The 23,620-nt window shown below is 45.0% G+C and overlaps 1 protein-coding gene across 1 annotated transcript; it reads right to left on the bottom strand.

Annotated features, from left to right (window-relative positions):
* Positions 1–2,514: 2,514 nt before the first annotated feature.
* On the bottom strand, positions 2,515–23,212 carry LOC119455959 (interferon alpha-inducible protein 27-like protein 2). Its single transcript, XM_049669464.1, has 3 exons — positions 23,103–23,212; positions 6,568–6,619; positions 2,515–3,047 (listed from the first exon to the last, which is right to left on the bottom strand). The coding sequence occupies exons 2-3, from the start codon at positions 6,608–6,610 to the stop codon at positions 2,611–2,613; spliced, it is 480 nt and encodes a 159-aa protein (XP_049525421.1). The 5' UTR covers positions 6,611–6,619; positions 23,103–23,212; the 3' UTR covers positions 2,515–2,610.
* Between the last annotated feature and the right edge of the window lie 408 nt (positions 23,213–23,620).

The raw sequence follows: 23,620 nt of genomic DNA, 5'->3' as shown, positions 1-23,620 counted from the left end.
GGCAGAGTGAGTACCACTCGTTAAACAATAACAAAAAGAGTAGCGCCGCTTCCTGTCATAGTAAGTTTCGCGCACGCTTGTCCCAAATGGCAGGAAAACTTACTCCCACTCTATCACCGACGTATCAAGAATAAGTGAATGGGCGCACACTTGAATATATGCGCACTGTATACGCACAATAAATGACGGACTACACCGATGGCGCACGAATTAATGGTCGAAGTTGAATGTTTCGTGACGGTCCACAAGAGTGAGTTTCTAGCTGTAATATACATTCGCTACAAGGTATTACAATGTACAAAACAGCTACGTTTCAAGCCTTGTGCGCAGCAAGAACAAATCTATCGGAACTGAGCACACCCGCGAGCGATTAGGCAGAAAATAATCAGATAGTGACCGCACCGAGTAACTTCACTGAGTCAGAACTGACAAGCCACTGCTTCAAAGTATTTGCGAATAAAGAACAAATAGCAAAACACACGATCCTGACTGAATTCATGAGCGGAATGTTTGGATAGCTTGGAATACATATTTAGCCCGGCTTTTAGAATAGAAACCATATGCGCTGCTTGCGCCGTTTGGACATAGCTTAATCAGCTCCGAAAGCGCTTTTGCATGTTCTCTGAAGCTGTGATCAAAGCTTCGTGTCGTCCACCTAGTCACCGTCTAGGATATCTCCGAAAACAGAGGTTTTCTAAGTCGCTCCGGCGTCATACACTTCCATTGTAAACAAGGAGGCAACGGGGGCAGTTGAGGCAAGCAATGGACGCGTCACCACGTGATCAAACATGGCAGTGCCCACGGGATCGCTGCGAAAAGGGTCAATATATGGCAATGAAAGTCATGCGTCACAGTATGATCGATAAGATGATCGCCTTCAGGTCGACTGCCGCGACCGACCGGATCACGCGAAAGCAGTCGGGGCGATGGCGATTTTGTGTACAATGCCATTGACCAAGATTTGGCGTTTATGCAGAGGGTTCCCAATTCACTTCATTACTGGATGGAGCGGAAATGGGAAGTCTTTGCCATGATTTGCCAACTCGTAAGAACGTGTCTAGCATCGCAGTACAACCGATCGTAATGTATCACAGTGACCACAAAGCTATGGCCACTGTAATAACGAATGAAAGAAAATAAACGACGATAACAACCACGAAGTTACGTGTATGTGTCTTTATTCAATCAATATAGCAATAACTATACAAATCAATATACTTATCACAATAGTCATCCCAATACAGCTTCGCTGGTTATCCTTCTTCACAGAGTGAAAGGGCGGTAAGTTTTTTCCGATCTCCCAATAACTCAGAAAATTGTGTGGCTCTTCATGTAGAAAATCCATCGGCGACTGTACTTACGCATATTGCAATAAAAGTTGAATTTCAGTATAATGAAATTTCACCTTTTATGCAGCAAGTGCGCTGGTTTCTTATAAGGGACAATTAGGATCAGTTTTAAACACAAGATCACTAATTGTCATTTAAAAAACTGCACTAATAGGCTGTCAACATCTTTAGAGCATCGTTGCAAACAAGCTTTCCAAGAATGAATGGGCGCTGTATGCGTAGCTTTGCAAAAATGTGAGAACTTGTGGAAAGAAAAAAAAGCTGCTGAAGGATTTGTATGCCGTAAAAAAGGACTGTTGCGAGAAAGAACGCACTGGATGTAAAACTGTCACACAACTAGATTGCCATAAACAATAAATGACAGACTACAAGCAAAAATTACGGGTTGTCATGTGGGCTTCTGCTGCAAAACTGAAAACAAAGCTTGCATTATGATTTTCTTTCTGCATTGCTTCGAAACCTTTTTCCATTGTTTCACTACTGATAATTTGCGATTATTTTGTTTAGCAGATGGGGAACAGTAACAAAACTTGAACTCTCTGCTGTTGCAAAATGTTGGGCTAAATTTAAGTATTCGAAAATACCGAATACTAGCTCATTTCCAAATAGGAATAGTTCATGTGTAAATTCAACTTGTACTTGAAACTTCGAGTATTCGCCCACCCCTAAAAGATGCGCCAACACCGCACTGGTAAAAGCTACAAGCAGCAATGGCGCTAACGTATTCCTGGCATACTTTCAGAATTGCCAAGTGTGTCATGCCTGTTTCACGTAGCACGATGCCCAAACTGCAACTATGGTTGAACAGATTTCTACATGACTAACACAAAGCAGCAGCCACACACAATGTATTGCCATTGCAATGAGCCTCTGCACAAATTGCACCGCCTCTGAACAAATTGCACCACCTGACGATCCAGTTACAGTTCTGAAGGCATCTGCACAAAGCAATCAAGGCCCCATTAAAAGAAATAAAACTTTAATTATCTAGTTTTCCGCCATACACACGCAGCAGGGGTGCTCATGAGTGCGAAACATATGCAGTGCCCGCCATTTCTGACACCGACTTTTGATTGGTAAACTGGTGGGCTGGATTGTACTCGTACTCTGAGCACAACGAAACATGACAAAGCATGACACAAAGGCTTTGTATACCATGTCTCGTAACAGTATGTCCCAAAAGCATATATGCTTTGATGAGGCATGGATTCTCTATAGCTGCATTGCTGCTGGCGGCTTACGAAGTGTGCCAGCAGCTGCATCAGTGCCTCCAATGCCTAGACGCGTCCCGAACGGCAACTGCTCCCGTCGTCACTGCTGCCGCGGCACTGCCCAAACACGTGCCCGTTGTGCAGGCGACGGACCACACTACCGGAACCGCTGCTGTAGTGACGTTGGCAGCTGTCTTGAGGCATGCTCCTGTCTTGGCAGCCACATATTGCACCGGGGCTGATGTACCTATGGCAGCAGTGCCGCCGCCAAGGCCAGCTCCGGCCACTGCGGTTACAGCTTGAGCCGCGGCCGGCAGGCCCACGGCACCCCAGCTCTGGCAGAGTGAGAACAGGCTGCCCTTGGCAATAAAGCCGCCCATTGTCGATTGAATAGCAGCAGCTGTCGAGCCCGCTGATACACCGACTGTGCCGAATCCGACTGCGGAAAGTACGACAGGTGCCGCTGCCACAGCAGCTGCCGCTCCAACTGTGCCACACGTTAGGGTGGAGACAGAGAGGAAGAGGCAAAAAATATTTGTTAAGGCAGAGCAGTTGCACAGGTCTGCTCCCAATTTGCTACCCTGTTCCAGGGAGAGGGGAGGGACACAAAGAGAAGGAAAAATGACAATGTTTGAATGCACGCACTGCACCTGAGTGCTCGAAACCCTACCTGAACACAGTCAAAAGTCCAGTCGCTTTTAAGATTGGTTGCTGCACTCTCCCAGACGCCTGATATCGTCACCTATGCAGAGAGCTATAAGCTATATAGGTTTCAGTAGTATCCTTGCTTGATTATTTTGCACTTCGATTCTGCAAAGGCTTTGATGCCTACTCAATGGCATCAGTGGAAGCACAGTGGCCACGGCTTTACACTGCCGAGTTCAAGGTCGTAGGTATTATTTTGGCAACAGTGGCTATGTTTCGATAATCGCGAAATGCAAAAATGCTTGTGTATTTATTTACGTGCATGTCAAAGAACCCCAGGTGGTCGAATTATTCAGGAGCCTTCCACTATGGTTCATAAGGGCGCATGAGAACTCACCCTCCGCGACGCCACCCTCGAGGGTCCAAACCATCTCCAAGAGAACAGGAATGCCCCCTCTACATACGAACTCACAAGAGACTTCTATCCCAGCCGAAGAGAATTTAGCATCCCACACCCCACATCAAAAAGGCCACAGGCACTTACTTTAAGACTACTACAAACAAACACTTCTCACACCAAGAAGACTACATTTCTACATGGCAGACAAATATCCTAACACACAACATGCAGACTGCAATGTACCACTTGACTTGGAACACCATGCTCTAGTCGTGCAACCGAACCAACGAAAATTTCACCAAGGATCGGGCTGGACACTTGCAAGAACCAAGCCCAGCCCAACCCAGATAGCCAAGATCGGGTCGTCTGCTATTTAACTGGCCATGGGCATCGGCCCTATCTTTTGCAGAGCTCTTCTTTTTTTTTTTTTTTTGCTTGGGATGTGGATGTTTTGGCATGAAAAACCTCAGAATTCAATTTTTTTTTTCATTCAGTGGTAGCTATAAAACCAGCCCTCATAACCTCCCTTGAAAAAAAAACTTCTGCATAGTTAGCCAATACGCAACCACTTCATTGATACAACACAAATTGAATGTACAGCTATTGGCATGGTGCACTCAGCATGTAAACGCAGACTACCATTTAAAATAGCAATTTCCTAAGAATGAAGGCGAGGTGCAAGTGGATTAAAATTGCCACAATCTAAGTGAATACACAGCATCCAAAAGACAGTGCCTATTTTAATTGGTAAACACTTTAGGAAATAATAAGCCAGCATTTGTGGAACCAGCGTTTTACATTGCAAAGTGAGCGAATTTTCAAGAATTTATGCAGGTCTCAAGGAAACCTACATGCTAGGCAACTGTGTTAAAGTAGCATGTATCAGTAGATAACTACAAAAGCACTAATGGAATGCCAATGACAAAATTTGATTTCCACCTCCTGTCAACTCAGGGGCGTGCTGTATACTTGAACAACATCTTTGCTTACCAGCCGTCCTACGAAAGAACAACGGGTTGCAGAAAGAAAGTAATCGGAGCCCCCAATTGATGCACAATAAATATATTGTCATGCCATTTTAAGGGGGGCCTGCCATCTGCCTAAAGCAGAGTCGCTAGCTGCTGTGGTCTGCAGTTTCTCCCCAATAAAATAAAGATCCTTGTATCCTCTCATTGATTATAAAGTTTCCGCTACTCAAGTACATGCATAATTATTGAAATTGTAAGAGATTTAAAACACATTGACTTCGTGCATATTACCTGAAAGGCACATGACAACAGCTACCTGTATGCAGTGTTGCCAAAATTTTCCAAATATCTGTCGCTAAAGTTCAGCACTTACCTTCAGATTGTAAGGTTACAAAATGCAACACCATTCAAAAGTACACAAGCAATATGATCGTCCTAGCATGCCAAGGCACACAGTCGGTCCCACATACATGGAGATTGTTTAGTTTTCAACAGTCTTAAAAAAAGAGCACAATTTTTTTTTAGACAAGCACATGGTCATGTGTTAACACAGCAATGACAATTACATAACCTTTATGCAGGCCGAATGCTACGCTTACGCACCTAGATCTACCTGAAAGCTCGACGATGTGTTGATTTGTTGAAAAGCTGTGGGACTCGTGTGAACGAGCCCTACCACTCCAAAATCTACGCACTTCTATAGTCAGTCTGCCTTATTATTTATCTACTGTATTCTAAATCTCACCATAAACTTTAGTGCAATAGGTCCTAGTAAACTTATTTACTGTGCAACTCTTCTAAATGTTCACTAAATAACATATTAAGTGAAGGTACAGAACCTGGAGCGTTAAAATTATTTGAAATTGGTCTTGCAAAAAAGATAGCATTTTGTGAGCCCACTGTGAATCCTGCGCATGCCACCATGCTGTGAATAACAGTATGAATACCACCTATGTGAAAGCAACCCCACCTTTACCATGGTCAATGAGTCCATCCGTCGTACAGCTAATTTCAGCCATTTAAACGTAGCTTTTGCATAATAAAGTGCATTCCAGAAGGCCATTTTTGATGCAAGTTTCTTAATTTACAAGTTGCTGAAATGTTGTCAATTGTTATGTCATATTGCTAAAAAAAACAAAAAGTATCTGGTCGGTAAATTGAAACGTCTCGCTAACAGGCAAAACAGTCACTAAATCTAGCAACAAAATCACTAAATGGCAACAATGCCTGTAAGCTGTTTCTTTATGTATGTAAGATCAGTAAAGCTTGTCCTTGAAGCCTGTAAGCGCTGCAAGTGTAACCTAGCAATGAGGTTCGGCCCTCACTATATCCAGTGTAGCTCTGTGTTGCACCATACAAAATGTTGCTAAAGCCTATAGTTTGCTTTCTTCCCTTCCTTGGATGGTCAGCAGACAAGCCGAATGTTCAATGAATGAATTTTCACTATCCAGTTTACCATGTTGCACTGGTTTACATCAAGTAATGTGGGGAAGCACACATGAAAGGCCCTTCAAGAGGCCCAGTTAGAAATTTTGGGTATACACTCGGTTGTAAGCTACTGTCCAGGGAGCATTCTACAGCAGCAACTTTTTAAAAAGTTTAGCAAGAGCATAGATAGAAGCGAAATTTGTGAGGTCATAGTGTGAGGCGGCAACCTGCTCTCCCTGCAACAGAAGCTCTTCCTGGTTGTGATCATAATATCTGGTAGCCAAACCATTGAAACAGGGTGGTCAAAAATGGTCATCTAGCCTGCTTGAGCTAATCCAGCTAGTCTGTTTGTGTGTAGGGCAAGGAGGAGTAATTTGAAAGTCTAAGAAGCATTAGCCGTGGTTCAACTAAGAGAAACACTAATTTTACGTTCCTTTCCACTCTGTTGAGGGACTTTATTTGAGAAGTTATGGCGGCAAAACTTATACGTACTCTACATATATTCGACTCCCTTGACAAAAGAATAAAAGCGAAAAAAAAAAAAAAAAAACGTAATGTGAGCAGACCTGTTGCAGCAGCTCCAGTGATAAGCGTCCTCCGATCCACCATGTTCGACACCTGCAGATGCAAATGAACACACTATGTAAGAAAAAATGCCAGAAGGGAAGACTGCGCAACACTGCTGTAAGTAAATGAATCAAAACAATACCCTAGCTGCAGCAACACATATAGCTGTAGCAATTTGTTTTGTGTTGTTTTAATCACGTGGTGCTTTCACTGCAATGTGATGAATATTTCAGTATTCCCGATTTTATTTTCACATACTGCCAGCCTACACTCAAGGTCTTTAACAGGAGTGGCTACAGAAGAAAAAAATACATTAATGACATGAACAATATTGTACATATGAACATATGTACATTATACTGCTTGATCTACTACGACTGTTACATCTGGGCTTTAAGACCCACAATGCATGATGGAGCAGGTGACAATGCGTCAACATGCCAGCGATAGCAGCGATCTCAAGCATAACTAAACACGTTCAATGCCAGAGCTTCATATTTGATAAAGACCAAAGATGCTTGCCACAAGCTGTCGACGCATTGGAGCGCAGCTGCTCATTCCCAGTGCAATCCGCTAGGCTAGGACCGTATTTGACGAGCTTTATGTTTGAGAGCACTGCAATTCGTGGCACGTGAACGTTTTGACACGTGACGTTAAGTCTTCCTTGGCGAGTTACCGCCACTTTTCCATACCGGGTATGCCTGTTTGTAACACATTTTTCTTGACTCTTTCATGAGCCGATTCCGAAGAGAAGCGCAGTCTCACTGCAATTCGTGGCACGTGAACGTTTTGACACGTGACGTTAAGTCTTCCTTGGCGAGTTACCGCCACTTTTCCATACCGGGTATGCCTGTTTGTAACACATTTTTCTTGACTCTTTCATGAGCCGATTCCGAAGAGAAGCGCAGTCTAAAAATGTGGCAAATCTGATGATGACTATTATGATGATGACAATGATGATTATTACGATCGTGATGACGACAATAACTACTATTATTTAATGCCATTAGCATTCTTAGGGAACCTCATGCAGTTTTCAAGGCTGTCTATGTCTCTAACTGTTTTCCCGCAAACGTGGGTATCTAGGTAGTCCATGGTTGAATGCATAGCGTGGCGGGTGGCTGTGCTGAGGGAACAGAGTTCGAAACTAACCATTGTACCAATTTGTGTCATGGGGTATGTGGCACTGTGTGCCTCTATGCTGCTCAACCGAACTTCTTTGACACCGACATGGATCACTACAGATACGGGGCTGGGTATGTGGCACATCTATGTACTGCTCTGCAACGAATCTTTTTCACGCAGACTTGGAGCACTGCGTATGTGCCACTCGGTCTGTGCCGCTCTTTTATGTTAATTACCTAACCTCTATTACACCAACTTGGTTCACTGGGTATGAGGTAGTAGATGTGTGCCGCTCTTCAATGAACGTTTTTGACGTCAACTTCGTTAATTAGGTAACTGCCACTGGGAATGGGCTGCTTTATAATCACAAAAAAGATTCTTTTAATTTCTCCGATGCTCGGCGGAATTGAAAACCCTCGTCCCGGAAGACAATGCACAGACTTCTAGGCGGTGCCACTAATGGTGCAGTGCGTCTGCAAAAAAAAAAAAGTGCTAAGAAGCCCGGCTGCCACAATGCTTTTCTCAGCTCATGCACCGACAGGGACGTGCTTTTCGAAGCCCATGCGCAGGCTTTGCAGCAGCGCCGCTAGATGGCGCCGAGTACTCATAGGGAATAAAGTCCCTATATAGGAAAAATACCGCCATCTTTTGATCAACGCCGCTTCGCTCTCTCCTGTATCTCCGATTGGACTATTATAGCGCGTGCTTTCACTTCTTTATATTTTGTTTTTTTCCGCCTCAGAGCCGTGTTGAAAGTCCCTCTGCGCAGCCACAGTCGCCGGCGGGGGCCGCAGCGCACGCCCGGCCTGAAAGCTTCAACGAGGACTTTCTAGGGGCGCTACCGTCGACTTGCTTTCGTAAGACAAAAGTAAAGAAAAAAAACAAGCGCTTTAGGAGAGGAGACGGCAGAGGAAAGAGTAGATGGCGGTACTTTTACTATATAGAGACTTTAATAGGGAAGCCAGAGAGGAATTCTGCTACAGTACACACCTCATACATAAGGCGTTTCGACGGTGGCAGTATGTTGTGTCGCTACATTGCTTCAATGCTAAGAACATTGCCATTCACAGTCATCACGAAATGGCGTTCTGCCGAACTTTTATTGCTCACACGATAGTGATATCTGATGACAACAAAGTGCACGAGAATTCAACCTTTAGTTGACGTCAATCAATTGTTGTCGCCCCAGAAGGCACTCACAATAAACTATACGGTTCATACACACCATTCTCAAGCCTAACTCACCCAGGAACACACTGTCTTTCAATGACCTACCGTATTTACTCGAAAATAGGTCGAGCACGAATAAAGTCGACCCCTATATGTTGCGCTCTCCGAGAAATTGCAAAAAATTATTTGAATATAGGTCGACCCATATCTTTTGAGAAGCGAAAAAGTTGGAACATGATCGACACACCTTTACTAACAATAAACTCGGTTCGGCCACTCACTAGTCACTGCCACAAGCCACATCCTCTTGAGAACAAATAGTCGGGAAAGTTGTCTTCCACATGAAGCCACAGTTCTTGCTCGAGAGCACCATGCCTCCCGGTTGCTGGGCCGCGAAAAGCATTACGTCGCCCGTTGCAAGCAAAAAATTGGTCCTGCTGCTTCCTTCAATCTCTAATCAGCTTTTAATTCGTGCCAAACTCACGCTGAGCGGCGCAGTTGTTGGAGTTCTCGGCAAAAAGTACCACTTGACACTTTAAGTCAGCGGTGTAGCTCTGCAGACGTGACATCGTCGCACAGCTACGCAACAGCGAATGCGAACCGTCACATAGAAATGATCGCAATATGGAAACGCAGAGGGAAAAACAACCACCCAACCAACAAACAAGTGCTGTTTTTTTATCAGAAATACTGTTGTGACTTATTCATTGTGCTACAGCTTTTGTTGCGTTTTTAACTGCTGCAAATTTCCTGTTTACATTACTAGTGTTTTGCGCAACTACACTTTCAACGTATGGTATCGACATGCATGCCAGGAGGTTTGGTTTGCGACCTTGACCCTCGCAACTCAGGCGGTGGCCCTGTACCACAGTGAAACTCCAATAGCTCGGTACTTGTGCTAGCTTTGATCACAAATATAGGTCAAGATTCTTTGGTCATGAATATAGGTCGATAGCTAATTATCGGTAACATTTCCAGAAAATAAAAAAAAGGTCAATCTATATTTGCATAAATACGGTAATCTAGAGGGTCACATACCTTCCAACTTTTTTAATTTTCTAGGCTCTTTTCTTCATCAAAAAAAAAAAAAAAGACACACAAGTTGCTCTAAATGTTGCTACCAGTGATTTCTCCGTATCTTCAACAACTTTTACATTAATACTTTATTGATAGGTAACATAATTAAAAGTTAGTTAAAGTTAATGAACTAATCATTTTTATTGCAATAGAAATTGCATGGACACTTCAGGCAAATTTTTGTTGTCAGCACTGCCATCGCCATGATGTTCCGAATATTGTTGTATTTGGGGTGTCGTGGTCTATCCGAGTTCGACGTCAAACTGCAGGTCTTGCCTACGCAGTCGCTGCTACCAGTTGTTGGGGTTGAGGACGGACTTGAAGGCAGGAACATGTTCTCATTGAGAACGGAGAGTACAGGGTTTATTTACACTATTTACATCACGAGTACGAGAACGAGACGGTACGTCTCATCAGTCTAGCTTGACTGGTCGGAGCACTCTACATCGAAGTACTGGCTACATCTCAGGGCAGATGGGAGAGCACTCGGCAGATGGGAGAGCACTCGGCAGATGGGAGAGCACTCGGCAGATGGGAGAGCACACTCGATGGCCCCCAAAGTCTCCCTTAAAACCCCTCTGTCCAAGCTGTGGTCCCACCATCCTCCAATTGGAACGTCGAAAGTCACCGATGGTCTGCGTAGAGGGCGAGGGTGCGCATAATCCCCCGGCGCCTTCATTGCCCGACTACATTCGGAGAAGTGCCCTCGGGCACACACTGCTCACTACCCCACATAAAGGAGGGGACACTCGTGGACAGGTGGCTTCGCACCTGACTTGAACTGACGCCTCTGTTCCTGGAATGGGCCAGCTGGTCTGTCGAGCGGCCGTGAGAACGCGTCTACTTTTCCAAGAGCCTCCTCTTCCTATAGTATATATACATGTATCTAGATATCTAAAAAATCTAAATAAATGAACAAATAAATAAATAAAAATGCCTGCCAGGGGCAATCAATCAAGGTGCCACCACCAAAGAAGCCTGGTATTCTAACCATTATGCCTCACACACACATGCCTCAAGAGGCACAATAGAATATCTTGAAAAATTTCCCCCATGCAAGTCAGAGCGTGCAGACGGTAGGCATGTGTTTCATATACCGACAGCTTCCTGTTCGTTTTGCCTCATGCACTGTTGATATGTGATGCCTACAACACCACCACTGGCTGCAATCTTCATCCCACCAGTGCTGACATGGCACTGTTGCTTCTGTCCAGCAGGGGCAACTCCGGCAATTTTTCGAGGTCAAAGTATCTGAATGAAATTTGCTAAGTGTGTTCTTCTGCATGCTTCCGTCATTTCTTGAATACACCAGACTTTAAGAGTTGCGAAGATCTCTTACAAATAAATTTCATTCATTCCCTCGAAATGCCTGCCTTGCCTCCTCCTCAGCTACTGGTCACATTGTGTTATGACTTAAAAGGAGGTGTACGCAGAGCATGTTGGGAATGAATGGCAGACAACAGGGCCGAGGAGTGCGCTACTGACAGTAAGCTAGTGTTTGATGCGAGAAATTGCTGTCGCCAAAAGTTATGTTCTGTGTGGATGGGCAAGAGATGGGAGGCAAGTGGTGTTGCGTTGTTGGCTGCACGAACTTCAGCCCTCACCATCCGCACACACAGTTTGAGCTGATGTCCATCATGTTCAGTCGAGTTTAAGCCTATCACAGTCGCCGAGTTCGTGCGTCTACTGCTGGCGGACCTGAAGCTAATTAAGCCATTAAGATGAAGAAAACTGCTTCTGCAGTTCAGTTTTGACCATACGGATCTGAAATAAACCATTCCTCTTTTCGTACAGTGCACACACAAAAAGCTAGAAGTGATGACAAGGCGCACTATCAACATCGGTATGTTGCCGTTCTCGAAGATGGCCAGTTGCACTCGCCAGCACTGTCCTAAATTAAATGACACTAAGTACATGGGTGTATCTTAACATATTGTTATGCTGACTCATTACTTAGCTACCAAGCTACACTCCTTGTCTCGTATCACAAATGAGCACCAAGTGGAGGCCCCTTCGATACAGCAGCAGTGGCTGCCAATGGTAACTGGCAACCTCGTTTCCGCGAAAAAACTGCGCATTCTCTAATGAACGATCATACGCACAATGTCCTAATCTTACGGAGCATACTAATTGTGTACATGAATAGAATACGAATAATGATAAGTAGGCAGCATAATAACGCTCCCGAACTACGGTCTCCAGCTCACTGTTTTTGAAAGTGCGAGGTCGCTCTTATCAGTGTGACTCAGAGTGATGTAGAGGTGCTTACATGCACAAAATCTACGTGTTTTGTCTATGCTGTGACATCAATTGATGTTACTGATGAGCAGCTAGCATTATATCTCAAGTGAACGATGAGCGATCGCTGCACCTGCCAATGTATACAAACGCACCGGTCAGTGCTTTGGACTGTCACCGGTGTCCCTAAGGGACACAAATGGGGAAAGTCGTGCTCCACATCTTATAGTGAGTATGCGATGCGCTTCCCTGAGAAGGCCTAAAACACCTAAAATAGCAAGCAGCACCTATAAAATCAGTGGTAAGGGCTACCCTTGGTCTTCATGCTGCAACACGATATGTGGCGAGCACTGGCGACAGTTCGAATGTGAATAGCGATTCGTGGCTATTAAATTCGTTGGAATCGTAGTAGTCACTGTTTTGACAAATCTGACGAGCTGGTGCAGCTGACACTGCCACCCGAAGGTCTGGTACGGTCACAAATCAGCTGAGCACCTGCTCTTCGCTGGTTTCTTGCACGCACTGTGGGTGAGACTGGCAAGCCTTGCGCGACTTCCCTGCGATGTACCACTTGTGACGTCAGACAAAGAGGTAGCTTGGCTGCTCGGTCAGGTTTCGGTTTCGTTCTTGTGCTTTTTTGCATATTTAAAGTTATTTTCGTATTTGCGGAACAATTCTACTATCAGACGTGTGACAGGGGAGTCTCGGGAATCAAAATATTCCATTACCTTGGCATGGTAAAAAAATTGCTGGAGTTTCCCTTTAAGTGCTGTGTCAAGACGTTGCACATAGGTATACAATGAACACCGTCAGAGGAGTACAAGAACAACACTGAACCTTGCTATTACTGTCAATGCTTCACCTTTTGGGCAAAACTGCCAGTATTTTTTTGCATAACAAACGAAGTACTCACGACTAGGATGAACAACGGCCATCAATATGTAATACGTAATGTACTCTTGTTCTTTATACTCTTGGCAACATTTACTTGCGACAGCCGGTATGTATTTACTTTTCCCATGAAACCTCTTTGCACACACAGAGGGTGGCATTCATGAAGCCTTAGACTAGAAAGACTGCAAACACTGTGGGAGCACTTCTGAGTAGTGGTGGAATAGGCGCAGAATCACACAGCCTTACTTTTAGAACAAGAAATTAAATTATGGATTTTTACGTGCCAAACTCACGATCTGATTATGAGGCACGCAGTAGTGGGAGACTCCGGAATAATTTTGACCACCTGGGTTTCTTTAACATGCACCTAAAGCTAAGTACAAAGGTGTTTTCGCATTTCGCCCCCATCGAAATGCAGCCGCCATGGTCGGGATTCGATCCCGTGACCTTATGCTTAGCAGCCCAACACCATAGCCAATAAGCAACCACGGTGACTGCTTTCAGAGCAGTTGTAGCTGTCAGTAGTTAGCAGGACTGCTCAACTAGGTAAAAAAAAAAAAAAAAAGTGGGAAGTAGGAAAGGCGCACTACTGGCCATTGTGTGAATCAAAATGCAATGAGATAAAAAAGAATTGCACATGTAGCCCACAATGACGTGTTAGGCCAAGCCTCATCACACAGTCACTGAAAATGATCACAGGGAGATAAGCAGTAGTGCTGAATGTTAGAAAGAAAGGCCAAAAAATATACATTTCCTGGAAATGCATAGTGTAATGAATACAGCAAACCCTCGTTGACTCGAACTCTGATATCTCAAATACCAGTTAAGGTGAAATTTTTTCCCGGCTGTGGTGTCAGCCCATGTATGTGTTATCACCTCCTAACTCAAAATGTTCTTGCGCTGGATTCCACCTATGTCGAAATCTTGATTTCAAATACAGTCGAACCCAGATATATCGAACCCACATATAACAAATTATTCTGTATATGGAACAGCCGTAAAATCCCCTTGAAATTTTCTGTATAAAATTTGTATTTCATATATTGAATTACCTATATATCGAACATTTTTTTGTGATCTCATTCCAATTCGATACACTTGGGTGTGACTGTATATCAGGGAAAAGGCAACGGGGCAGCATCACTCGCACTCAATTTTCACCCTGCGACAGCTCGCTAGCTGAGCCAGACGCTGTGCTGGGCCAACCACACTCCCCACTTATCTTTCCCCCTTCTTCCCATCTATCACAGCTCGTGCGCACTTGATTGGCTGCTCGATGCCACTTCATTGTGGCCTCACACATGCAGTGATGAGTTGGTCCGTCTGTAATGCGTTCGCACTAGGAATGTCAAAGCGGAAAAAAGTGTATGTGTGTGAAGTGTGGGAAGCCAGTCACGCGGTAGAGGTAGAGAGGGGATTGGAGAGCTTAGAACAGCACATATCTGTGTATGTATGTGCGTGTCACCGTAAAGTGCACTTTGCTCCTCGAAGAAGCAGGATGTGTGTCGAGTGAGCTCCTAAACAACACTTTGCAATGTGGTGAACGTGGTTTAAATCCTGGATCCAGGAACTCAAAGAGGTGCAACATGATGCCAACGCATTGCTCCCACATTTACTGCAACATCACCACTGAATTTTTTTCTTTCCCAATTAGGACGCTGTCAGTGATGCATCAAAGTGGTCACAGAATAATTGATTGTGACCTTGAGCAAGATGAACAGCACTTTTGAGCAGGTGCCCCAGTCAGCATGCGAGGCCACAGCAATGCAGCGTGATAGCGAGACGCTCATTTCATGCTTATGTGATGGTGAGGTGTAAATGCCACGTCACGCGCGGGCATCTGCTGAAGACGTGACAGTGAAATTGCCCGGAATTCATTACGGTGTAGAAATCAGCAGCATCAGCCTTTTGGATGCCTGGAACCGGTTATACTTGGATGACTGGTTTAAAAAGGTCCTGAAACACCCCTCAGGCTTGGTGAAAAACCATTGTCTGCGGATAGTATACGCTGCTGTGAACATTTCAGCCAAGTTTAGCAGTCGTGCGCGACGTGTGGAGCTTGAAAATGGAGCACGAAATCACTTTTCTTTCAATTGCTCTCTTTTCAATGGAAGCCATGTTCCTCACTCTTTTCTGGATGCTTTATTTCGTCGTAAAGTGTTCGGGAAAACGCGGCTGCTATTGGCCAATAGCTGACGTCAATCAAGATAGCCTGGTCAGACCACACGCACGCTTGCGGGCATGTGCTTACTCAAGGCAGCTCCTATTTAGACGCCTTGGCAGACTATTTGATAGTGCTTCAGAAAACGGGCAAGTTGACTGTGGCTACTATCCGTCGGTCAAGCTGGCAAAGGACAAAGCCGGTCTGCACCACTTAGTGTGGTCAGATAGGAGCATTTGAGCGCAACCACGCACTCAAGCCATGTCGTGCATAAAGCAAATGCTACGCACACGCCCTACAGTTGCATGAAGCTGCGGAGCGTAGATACCACGGCCGCCACAGGGTGCTGCCACGAGTCCACTGGTTAAGCGCACTGTGGCTCGCGTCGTAGGCGTCAAAATCGGGCAATGGCGTCCATGTTAACATCCAAAATCAAATTTGAACTGCGCGGCATGGTGACATTATAGGAAGTAGTGGCGTCTATGTTAAAGTACAAAATCAGACTTGAAATGCGCACCACGGTGACATTTAGAAGGCGGAGCAATGTGGGCACGCCCCGCTCGGCCGTAGCCTTAGCAGTGCAAGGCATTAAAGAAGGAACGGGAGCTCCGCAAAAGCCATGTTTGATTGCCAATAACTCCGCCTCTACTAAATGCATTGAAATACTTTTTGCGGGGAAGTATTTCTGAAATAGCCTATTTTCATTTCAAATGCCTTTCAATACTTTGATAAAAAGTGATTCAGGGCCCATTTAAAATATTGCATTAGGATCAATCATCAACTCAGTGCTGAGCACGCTGTCTTAGCACAGTGCCATTAACACCGTTGCTCGTAGACGCTGATCTTTCTGGTGCCGATGCATGTGATGAAGTGACCAAGAATATACCCGGCAGCGTTCTGTAAAGGCTCTATGTGGTCTGCGCGCAGTCAGCACGCTTATATTTTCCTGATTTCACTTATCTCGAAGCTCAGGTTATCTCAAAATTTTTTCTGGTTTTTACAGCTTCGAGTTAACAGGAGTTTAAAGTGTGTGCATACTGCAATAATCAGGCTTCATTATTAATGGTGTTTCATTATTGCTGGCTTCACTATTAACCGCAATTTGACAAAAGTGGAGAAGCTTTGCAGCAGTAGTACAAACATATGGTCCAGACAGCGTCAAAGTTTACGGCATGCAGGATCTGAGAATAAAGCAAGTTACTTCCTGAGCCTGGGCATGGAGCCTGCATTTCAAATGTGCTATGTGTACTAGTATACGCGAACAACATACCGCAGTGTTATTCTGTTTTAATGGGTGCAAGTTAAACCGTGGGCTGATATCCTTTTTTTTTTTTGTAGAACCCACATTCTGTAAACTTTTGAACTTGCACGGAAGTGCAGTCAAGCATCCTGAATGTTAAAGAGGCCCGAAACCAGCACTTGGGCTTGGTGAAATGACATAGTCTGCGGATAGCATACGCCGTTGTGAACATCTCAGCCAAGTTCTGCTGTCGTACGCGGTCCGTGGAGCTCGCAAGTGGAGTGCGAAGTCAACTTTATCTCAAACGCTCTCAGTTTCAAAAACCCCATGATCCCCGCTCTTTTCTGTGTGCTTTATTTCGTCATAAAGTGCACTCCAATACGCGGCTGCTATTAGTCGCTGTGGTCGGCTACACCGCGGCCGCCGTGAGGTGCCGCCAAGAGTCCATTGGCTAAGCACACTGCGGCTCTCTGAGGACAGCCACGTTTGGCTTACGTTTAGCGCGACGTAGGCACCGAATCGGAAAATTGAACTGCGCGCCACGGTGATGTTTCGGACGTCACGGTGACATCTCTGCCGTAGCCTTTGCAGTGCAAGGCTTTGGAGGAGGAAGGGGAGCACAATGGAGGCCGTGTTTGATTGCCGATAACTCCTCTTCTGCTGAACGCATTGAAGTACTTTTTGCGGCAAAGTGAGTCTGAAATGGTCTATTTTCATTTAAAATGTCTTTCTCCACTTGGATAAAAAGTGGTTCAGGGCTTCTTTAAAAAATAAAAAGTTTGATGCAATGTATTCTCACTACAAGGAAAGTGATAAAAGTTACACTTAAGTGCAAAAAGATATGCAGTAGTGGTACCTGGCTAATGCTCTGGCCGTATGTGACTAGTGGTCACTAGATGGCACCATCCTGATACTGCAGTATCTGGCAGGCGATAAAGCGGTAAAGACATCCACTGCAAGTGGGAGGGACTTTGATGCAACAAGTCAAAGCACTGATCCTCCCTTTCGTGCAATGTGTCTCCTGCGAATTTTCTATGTACCATTCTGTGTTCATTTTTTCTCTCTTATGTGCAGTGTTTTAATTTTTCTTTTTTATGCAGTCACTTGGTTTGGCTACAGACTTTCTAATTCATCTGATTCAAAGTGAACAGCCACATCAGCATCATCAGTCGTAGCTGTGGTCACTACCACTACACTCCACGCTAGATCCAAAGCTAATAATAAATCCTTCAGCAAATTAGAGCTTGGTGTGACCACCACAATTCTACAGCTCAAGTCTCAGAAACTTTCTCCATGTCAAAATTTGTCAGAAATCGAATTAAATTTATTATCCTGAATGCCATGTATATCGGCCCCAACATCCTGCTGTCAGCGACTTGACAAAAGTCCAGAAGCAACTCCCAAGTATGTTAGTAGTAAGGAAAAATAATAAAAAGGAAAATATCACAGTAACAGCAAAGAAAAAAAAAAAGGATCACATATGACTATTGATCACTAGCAAGGGTTCATCATTTACAAAAACAGATACACGTGTACAAAATTTTCAGGCAATACTAGTCACACATCTAGACAGATAGTTGAGAGCATTGTTTCTTTAAAAAAAAAAATATGGGCGGTTTAACCAGAAGGGCAAAGCACAAAAAGTGATAGCAAGGTTTAGCCTCACTCTTGAGCTCCTCAGACGGAGATCTAGCACGTGGAGGGTGACATCTTGGTGTCACACAACATGAGACAAATGCTGCTACACAGCAGAAACGACACCCTGGCAGCCACCAGGCATCTCACAATGCTGGTGCGAAGAGCACTGCCAGTGGCATTCACTTGTGCCTCAATGGTACACAAGACAAGACCAGCAGAAACTGACATTTGCTGTTTGTTCAGCTCAGACTAGTGTAAGCACCACTGTGTATTCGCACTATGTTAATTCCATCAATGGAAGATGGAACACTGCCTTGTCTTCCCTGCATGAGCTGATTGAGCAGAGCGTGAAGGTGTGTAAACGTGAATAGGTCATTTTACTGATAAACACACTGCACATCGCTCACGCCTCTGAAGAACTTCAAACTCTCTGCATGCGTTATCAATATTGTGATGCCACGGTGATGACAATGGTGAAAAAGTGCCTGGATTGTTTTTATAATTGCTATCGAAATAAAAAATGTAGCAGACAGTAGCAAGCTGCTCCATTAAAAATGAAATCGCACTCTTGATACTAACAGCAATTCAATGTGGCACCTACACCTAAAATGAACAAGCCTTGACAAATGCTTAACTGCTGTGACACCCAAGCATTTTCTATGTAATGCAGCACATTTATGTCGCTTCACCTCCTACGGTGCATCAGCGCCTTTTGACAGGAAGGAGGTGCCTTGAGAAAGCCGATGATGTACCAGGTCGCCAAATACATGTTTTACTTGGGAAATAGAGGCTGCGGGAAGCCAGGGTAAAGTATGAGCGTCTAATAAATAAAAGGTAAGTACAACATGGACAGCTATTATTTCATCCCCATCCATGCCTGCGCTCTAATACTGTGTGGGGAAAATGCTACAGTAATGGATGTTATGCATTATTGCTATATTAAAAAGCCAAAGTTCATCGTACAGACGCCATAGGCAAATGACAATCATGCATGGTGAACTGATGCCCAACGTTAAGGAGACCGAGGGTTAAGTATCAACCATGTGCAAAAGCCGAAGTATCAACCATCTGCAAAAGTTGAAATTTTCAAAAAAGAATACAGGGCCGGTATAACGTGAGGACTCCTTTCACTTAATTCTATTCCATTCTTGCTATCCACTAGTCCATGACTAGCCAATCCCAGTGATAAAAAAGGTAGGGCGCCACTTGGATCATTGACAAAGTACAAAAAGGAATAGCATTGGAATAGAATCATTAAATTGTCCCGGTCCAGGCTACAGTATAAATGGGCACATTTCTCAATGACAACACTGTATACCGGGTGCACGAGGTATTTGAGGACACTATTCCTTATCGCCATAGGCACCAGCAGGCTCATCATATCTATCTAGGCGTACAGCTTCTTATTGGTTGACTCATTATCATTCATACTCCGCAGTTTGTTCAAAGATGGAAGCGTACCGGTTGATGCAGGAAATGAAACGCCATGCAGTCCTCATCGCCCTGGCCGCACACCACAGCGACTTGGAAATTGCCACCTTTCTGAACGTAGCGAAGTCTTTCGTTTACAAGGTGCAGACAGAACTGATGTGTTTTGGCGGTGACGTGGCATCCGTGGCGAAAAGGAAAATGCACAGTCAGCGGTCAGACGTCGTCAGAACCCCTGATTTTCTCTGGCGGCTGCAAGTCATCGTAAGTGACGACCCAGAGAAGTCAATGCAGGCCATTGCAAAGGAGCTCCAAGTCGCAGAGTTGACTGTCAGGCTTGCTGTGCACGAGGACTTGACGTACCATTCCTATGTCATGAGGAGGGGGCAATTCATGTCCAATAAAACTCGGGAGAATCGTCTGCTCCAGTCCAAGCACTTGCTAAGCAAGCTGAAGAGACCTGAGGAGCCTGGAATGCTGTTTTTTTCGGATTAAAAGAACTTTGACCAAGACCAAAAAGTTAACCGCTGTAACGACAGGTGGCTTTGCTCAAGCGCTGATGAGGTGCCTACAGTGATGCACACAAAATTTCCATCGTCTGTGATGGTGTTAGCCGTCGTCAGAAACTAGGGTGACGTCATGCCACCACACTTTTCTGCAGGACTCCACATTAATGCTGCCGCGTACGTGGAAGTGCTTGCCATCATTGTAAAGCCCTGGATAGAGACTGTTTCGAAAGGAAGACCTTATGTCATTTCAGCACGATTCTGCTCCCGCCCACACCGCCTGCATCACCCAGGAGTGGCTGGCTGACAACTTCGACGACCACGTCATTCCCAACTTGTAGCCTCCTAGTTCTCCAGATTTAAATCCGCTCGACTACTATGTCTGGGCGCTGTTGAGAGAGAGGCCAACAAACAGCCACATAATACAAAAGACTGGCTGAAGGCTGTCATTGCCGACTCAATTGTGGACAAATCTCCAAGGACCACCTGATCCGTGCATGCAGCCGTTTCCGAAGTTTAATTGAATTGGTTTTTGCTACGGATGGTGGATTCATTGAGTAATCGTGGACATAAACCGTAAGAGAAGTATTTCCCAAAGTTTCGTCAAATATGTCAATTTTTGCTGGAGATATTCTTTTCTGCCTGAAGCCAACATTTTGTTCTCAAATACTTCGCGCACCCGGCACATTCTCACAGTCACCTGACAGTGACATAAAGGTAACTTTGATAGTACAAGGGTTGTCCGTGAAATAAGGTTCCCAAGAAGTTGCAGTCGCGAGGAACGACTGTTATGTGGGATCCAGCGACACTGGCATGTAGCTTGGTTCCCCCTCTCCCAGTCCCCACCCCGGCAAGCTGTCTGCAATGCTCAGTCTTGGCTTGGCAGCCGTTAGAGATGGGGCTCCCACTAGCTTCTCCCACTAGGTGTGAATTATGCTCTATGATTTGTATTTTGTGTAAAAAACACTGTGCCTGTGGACATTCTTTCCCAACTTTGTGAAGTCTATGGAGAAAAGTGTATGAGCGTACAACACTGTGTGCAAATGGTGCAGAGATTTCAAAGACAGATGTACAGACGTCCATGACGAACAATGTTCTGGACGGCCATTGGTTTCGGATGAAACGATTGCGAAAGTGAGCTCTGTGAGATGATCCCTGATGTCAGCAAGACCTGCATTGACAAAATTTTGACAGACCATTTAGGGTATGCCAAGGTTTTTGCAAAGTGGGTCCCGAGAATGCTTAGGGAAGACCACGAACGGAAATGTGTTGAAGCGGCCCGCGAATTTATTCAGGCCTACGAAACCGATAGCAAGGTATTCTTGGACACTATTGTCACTGGTGACGAGACCTGGGTCTGCTACACAACACCGAAAACGAAACAACAATCCCGTCTGTGGAAACATCCAGAGTTGCCGAAGCCGTGGAAGTTCAAACTAGCACTGTCTGCTAGCAAAGTGATAGCGAGCGTCTTTTAGGACAGGAAGGGGTTATTGTTGTGAGAATCCATGCCCTGCTGGTACAACAATCAATGCAAACTGCTACTGTGAGACGAACAACCTTTGCCATGTGATTCAAAACAAGAGGAGAGGCAAGGCATGCTCATGAAGGGAGTGTGTGTCCATCAGGACAACGCTCATCCGCACATCGCCCGTGTAACACACAATCTCATCAACAAATTTGGATGGGATACTGTCACACATCCGCCGTACAGCCCAGATTTAGCCCTAAGTGACTACCATCTGTTCCCTCAATTGAAGAAACACCTGGGTGGGATGCAGTTCAGAACCAGAAAGGAGCAGAAAGAAGAGGTTTTAAGCTACCTTCATGGCACGGTGGGAGAGTTCTACAATTCAGGCATAAAGAAGATGGTACACCGCATGCAAAAATTCATTGATCTCAACGGCGATTATGTCAAAAATATAGGAAAGTCTAAGCTTTACAAAAATGTATTACTCAATGCAAATAAACATGTTTTTCATTGTGAAAAATTACTGCGAACCTTATCTTACGGACAACCCTCATATAAAAGTGAACTGTCACCTAAACTAACCTTATTGGCAACACTTGACAGGTGTGAAGTCAGTGAACCATGTCCTCCAAAATTTTCAGGCGTTGTACTCAGGACCACTAACCAGGTATTGGAGTCCCAGTCTTCATTTATCCGAGGCTCCCCATAACCAGAAATAACGAGAAACTCTGCCGGAGGTGCCGTCACGCGGTGTGCGTAATGTGAATGACTGCACTCTTTTTCGGAGAACGAATCCGCTCGCTGTTCGCGGCGACTGCCGATGCCGTTCTGGCGCAGCGTGGCGCAATTTCGGTCAATTTTCTGTGTTTGGCGCAGTTCGGCGCAGGAACTTGCCTTTGTATCAAAAATGCGCAATTGGCGCAAGAGTCCCACCCCTGCGCACATCAGCAGGATCTGGCTCATTTTTTATAAATAAATACTATGTTCGCACACGGTGCGTTTGCCTTATTTGACCCATTTCGTTGCGATACTTTTTTCTGGAGGAAAGTTGCCTAGTTTTACAGCTCTAGATCTATCTTACATAGTTTCGGTTTGCGGATTTGGCTACAAAATTTACAACTTATTCTCTTCTTATCCCGGAGTCCATAAGCTGCCGTTAAGTGCACTGCCACGACGAATGAACCGGCAGATAGGACTACACCAGAGCAACCTAATCTTGCGAGCTTCAACATATGCCAGTCTCGCCAGCACGCATAACCGCCCATGCATATGAAAGCACTCGCAAGAAATTCCCCGAGCCATGTCGTCACGGGGAAACACATCATAACACAAAAGCATGTTATTTAATTCCTTTCATCAACTTCCAAGCTCTGCACAAGACAGGGACGAAGGCATTTCGCATATTGTGCACGTCGATCCCTATTAGCGGCATTCCGCGTGCACGCGCGGAATGCCGTGCCTGTTGATACCGTTACGTATAACGTCCGTCAGTACTACAACCCACACAGTTTCAAACAATAATAGGTAATTCTATGCCACAACCTACAACAGCTCAACACAGCAAAAGGATACCAGCAGCACCTCACCTGGCGAAGCGTGCGAGAAATTCGAGAATCTGAAACTATGGACAATCTTTTAGGAGGCGTTGGCTTAGAACGTACTCTCGAACACGACCTACTGTCGTGCTCTCGAACGTCGGGCGCATAGAGTTTCTAAATATGAAACTCTATGGTCGGGCGATTCCAACGTTACTAGAAGAATAACTTCTAGTAACGTTGGGGCGATTCCTGATATAACCATAGAGATATAACCGTCTCGTGACGAGGAGGTCATAGAATAAAGAACCAACCAAGGAGGTGCTGTGGCCATACCATGGGCCAGACAATGCTAAGATATCTGCCCAGCGGTCGATTTAAGCACCTCTGGCCTCCTTGAAACCCTTGGGTTCCGCCAAAGGAGGCACTGGTTCAGCAAAGGCGTTGCCTCGTTCAGCGCATGGTTCAGCGAGAGCAGGTGGAAAATAAACACGCCCGCAGTAGAGATTAGTAAGAGGCGATTGGAAGATTGGTGGAAGAGTTTAAATAGTCCGGTAATAAGAATTTTT

Source organism: Dermacentor silvarum, chromosome 6, assembly GCF_013339745.2.
Source record: "Dermacentor silvarum isolate Dsil-2018 chromosome 6, BIME_Dsil_1.4, whole genome shotgun sequence".
Taxonomy (NCBI): domain Eukaryota; kingdom Metazoa; phylum Arthropoda; class Arachnida; order Ixodida; family Ixodidae; genus Dermacentor; species Dermacentor silvarum.
Note: the sequence above shows the minus strand (reverse complement) of the source record. Positions and strands in the feature narration are given on the sequence as shown.

Bases quoted from the DNA above. Each gene is read 5' to 3' on its own strand.
- LOC119455959 (XM_049669464.1), bottom strand. From the start codon at position 6,610: ATGGTGGATCGGAGGACGCTTATCACTGGAGCTGCTGCAACAG. The intron at 3,048-6,567 runs GTCTGCTCACAT...CGTGTGGCACAG, and splicing joins CACTGGAGCTGCTGCAACAG to TTGGAGCGGCAGCTGCTGTG.